General features: G+C 58.9%; 1 protein-coding gene across 1 annotated transcript in view; it reads right to left on the reverse strand.

The window, feature by feature from the left end:
• SH2B2 (SH2B adaptor protein 2) overlaps positions 1–2,608 on the reverse strand; it is a 37,515-nt gene that overhangs the window by 451 nt on the left and 34,456 nt on the right. Inside the window, exons 9-10 of the mRNA XM_011985212.1 lie at positions 872–1,043; positions 1–20 (exon numbers count right to left, since the gene is read on the reverse strand). Coding sequence (XP_011840602.1) covers positions 1–20; positions 872–1,043 — 192 coding nt within the window. The remainder of the gene's footprint in view (positions 21–871; positions 1,044–2,608) is intronic.

The raw sequence follows: 2,608 nt of genomic DNA on the forward strand, positions 1-2,608 counted from the left end.
AGGGGGCTCGGGGCCCGGCTCTGCAACGAGGCGGCAGCAGGGAGTGAGTGGGGACCTGGGCTAGCCACATCCTGGAGGGAGGCCGGGATCCCTCAGGGGGCCAGGGCCCACGCTCAGGTTTCTGAGTTGCAGCCCATGTCCTCGGACACATATGCACGCACACCCGCACATATGCATAAACAGGAGCACACACACATACACGTACCTAACCACGTGTGTGCACGCCCATACAGCCACACGCACAGGAGTGCACACACACGCACACATGATGCACACGCTCGCACAGAAGCACACACAAGCACATGCGCGCCCATGCACGCGTGCACACACGTGCACGTATATGAGCACACGCATACACATGCACGCAATGCACATGCTCATGCATATTCGCGCACACACGCACACGTAAACGTACACACGGCCACATGCGTGCACATCTGCACATACACTCATGCACACACACAACCACACGCATGCACATGCACCCATGCCCTTAGTGCTGGGTTCCAGCAGCTTTGCTCTGAGCCTCCCCTGTGCAGGGGTTGGGAATCCACGCCCCCAGCTCCTTTCATCCCATTTGCCCCAATCCACCCCCGTCCCCACCCCCATACACCCACCTGCACTGCTCTTGGGCACCCCGTTCCCCTTGCAAGGAATCATTAGGGACCTGGCTGCCTCAGGGCTGCCACTTCTGCCTCCACTCCTGCTGACCTGACTGCTTGCAACTGCTGTGGCTAGGCTAGGGTGGGAGGGACACAGCTGAGGCTGTGGGACAGGAGACCTGGGGCTCATCCTACCCCAGGGGCCACCTTCTTGAGTAATCAAAGGGGTCTTCTTGAGTAATCACACGGGCCAGGTGGTAGCATCTTACCTGGCGGGGGGCCCTGGGCCCGCACATAGCTGCGAAGGGTGATATCGGCCGAGCCCCCTGACTCCAGTGGGATGGGGTGTGTGTGGAAGTGGCGGAGCATGTCAAGCACAGACTGGAACCACAGGTGCTGTACGTGACACTGGCCGTGGCCGTTCAGGGACAGGCGCAGGTGCTGTGGGTACAGGTGGGTGTGGTCAGGGGTGGGTCCGGGGCTGGGCACCTGGGTAAGCGCCTTTGGGGGTTGATGGAAGGACCAGCTCACAGGGGCTGTATGGGGCTGTGTCAGAGCCAGGGGGCCCCTCACACATGAGCTCCATCTAGGGGTGGAGAATGGAGGCAACAGACCCAGGCTGGGATGGAAGGCATCAGGCATTGTCCCCATGCTGGGATACCCCTACTATGGGCCCATGTCCTACACACCTCTAATCTCTAATCCTCTCCTAACGCCAGAAGACAGGGATTACTGCCCCCATGTTAGAGATGGGAAAACCAAGGCCCAGGGAGGGGGAGTGACTGGCCCACGGTCACAGAGCACAGAGCAGGGAAGAAAACTCCTGTTTGGGTGGTTCCCCCAGCCCAGGAGGCTAGAGGTTGGGCCTCTGTCCCCGCAGAGCCAAAACCCAGTGTCGTGAAAAGCTCCCCAGGGCTGGCTACTCTCTGGGTCTCTAGAGCCTGCATGAGGCAGGTGCCTCAGGGTAAGAAACCACAGGCCTGTGGTGTCTAGTGGTGAGCCGCAGGTCTCTGACTTAAGCCCTATTTTGTTCAACATGTATCCCACTGCAGAAAAAAGTGGCTATCTCTGGGGTGTGTGTGGCAACAGGGGAGCTAAGAGGAGTTGTTTGAGGGTACACACATAGCCCCAAGCCCAGGAAGGGGAGCTGGTCTGGCTACCTACATAAAAGACAAGACAATCCGCCGGGTGCAGTGGCTCACGCCTGTTATCCCAGCACTTTGGGAGGCTGAGGGGAGTGGATCACTGGAGGTCAGGAGTTCAAGACCAGCCTGGCCAACATGGTGAGATCCCCCATCCCTTTAAAAAACAAACAAACAAACAAAATACAGACAATCCCTGGAAGAGGGTGGCGGTCCCGCAAGTGAGCTCTGCCACTTAGCAGATAAGTTGTCAGGACAATGCAGGGACTCAGCCCGAGAGAAACAGCACAGAGGGGTCCCACCACAGCCTCATAGCCGGGCAGAGCCTGCGCAGGGCACAGCCGGGCCCCAGGGGTGAGGAGAGGCAAGCTGGACACATCCCAATCTTCTGCCCAGACCTTCCAGACGTTTATTCCGTGAAGGTGGAAAGAGTTGCCCCTGGGAAGGTAGTGATCTTCCCGCCCAGGAGGTATGTAAGCGGGAGGCCGGGGTTCCTGCTTTGTCCCACCATTCAATTATCAAGCCTGGAGCAGTCATCTCCACTCTGGGAGAAGAGCAGCCGGGTAGAGAGGTGAGAGGCAGGTTCAAGGCTGGGTCCTGTTCCAGGAAGGAGAGGAGCTTCCTGCCCACCCTGTGTTCCCCCATCCTAGCCTCTGGCTTGGGCATGATTCAGATCCAGGCCCTCTGGAAGGCTGCCTGGAGCAGCACTGGCTGAGAAGTAAATGCACGTCACCAGGGATGGCCTTAAGCACCTGGTTGTTGGAGGAACTGGAAGAGTGGCTGCTTGCCAAGGAAATGTCCCTGGTGGAGGTGCTACCTCCTGCACAGTGGGGCCAACCCGGCGGAGGAGAGAAGCCACTAGAG

The sequence above is a fragment of the Mandrillus leucophaeus genome, unplaced genomic scaffold (assembly GCF_000951045.1).
Source record: "Mandrillus leucophaeus isolate KB7577 unplaced genomic scaffold, Mleu.le_1.0 Scaffold280, whole genome shotgun sequence".
Taxonomy (NCBI): domain Eukaryota; kingdom Metazoa; phylum Chordata; class Mammalia; order Primates; family Cercopithecidae; genus Mandrillus; species Mandrillus leucophaeus.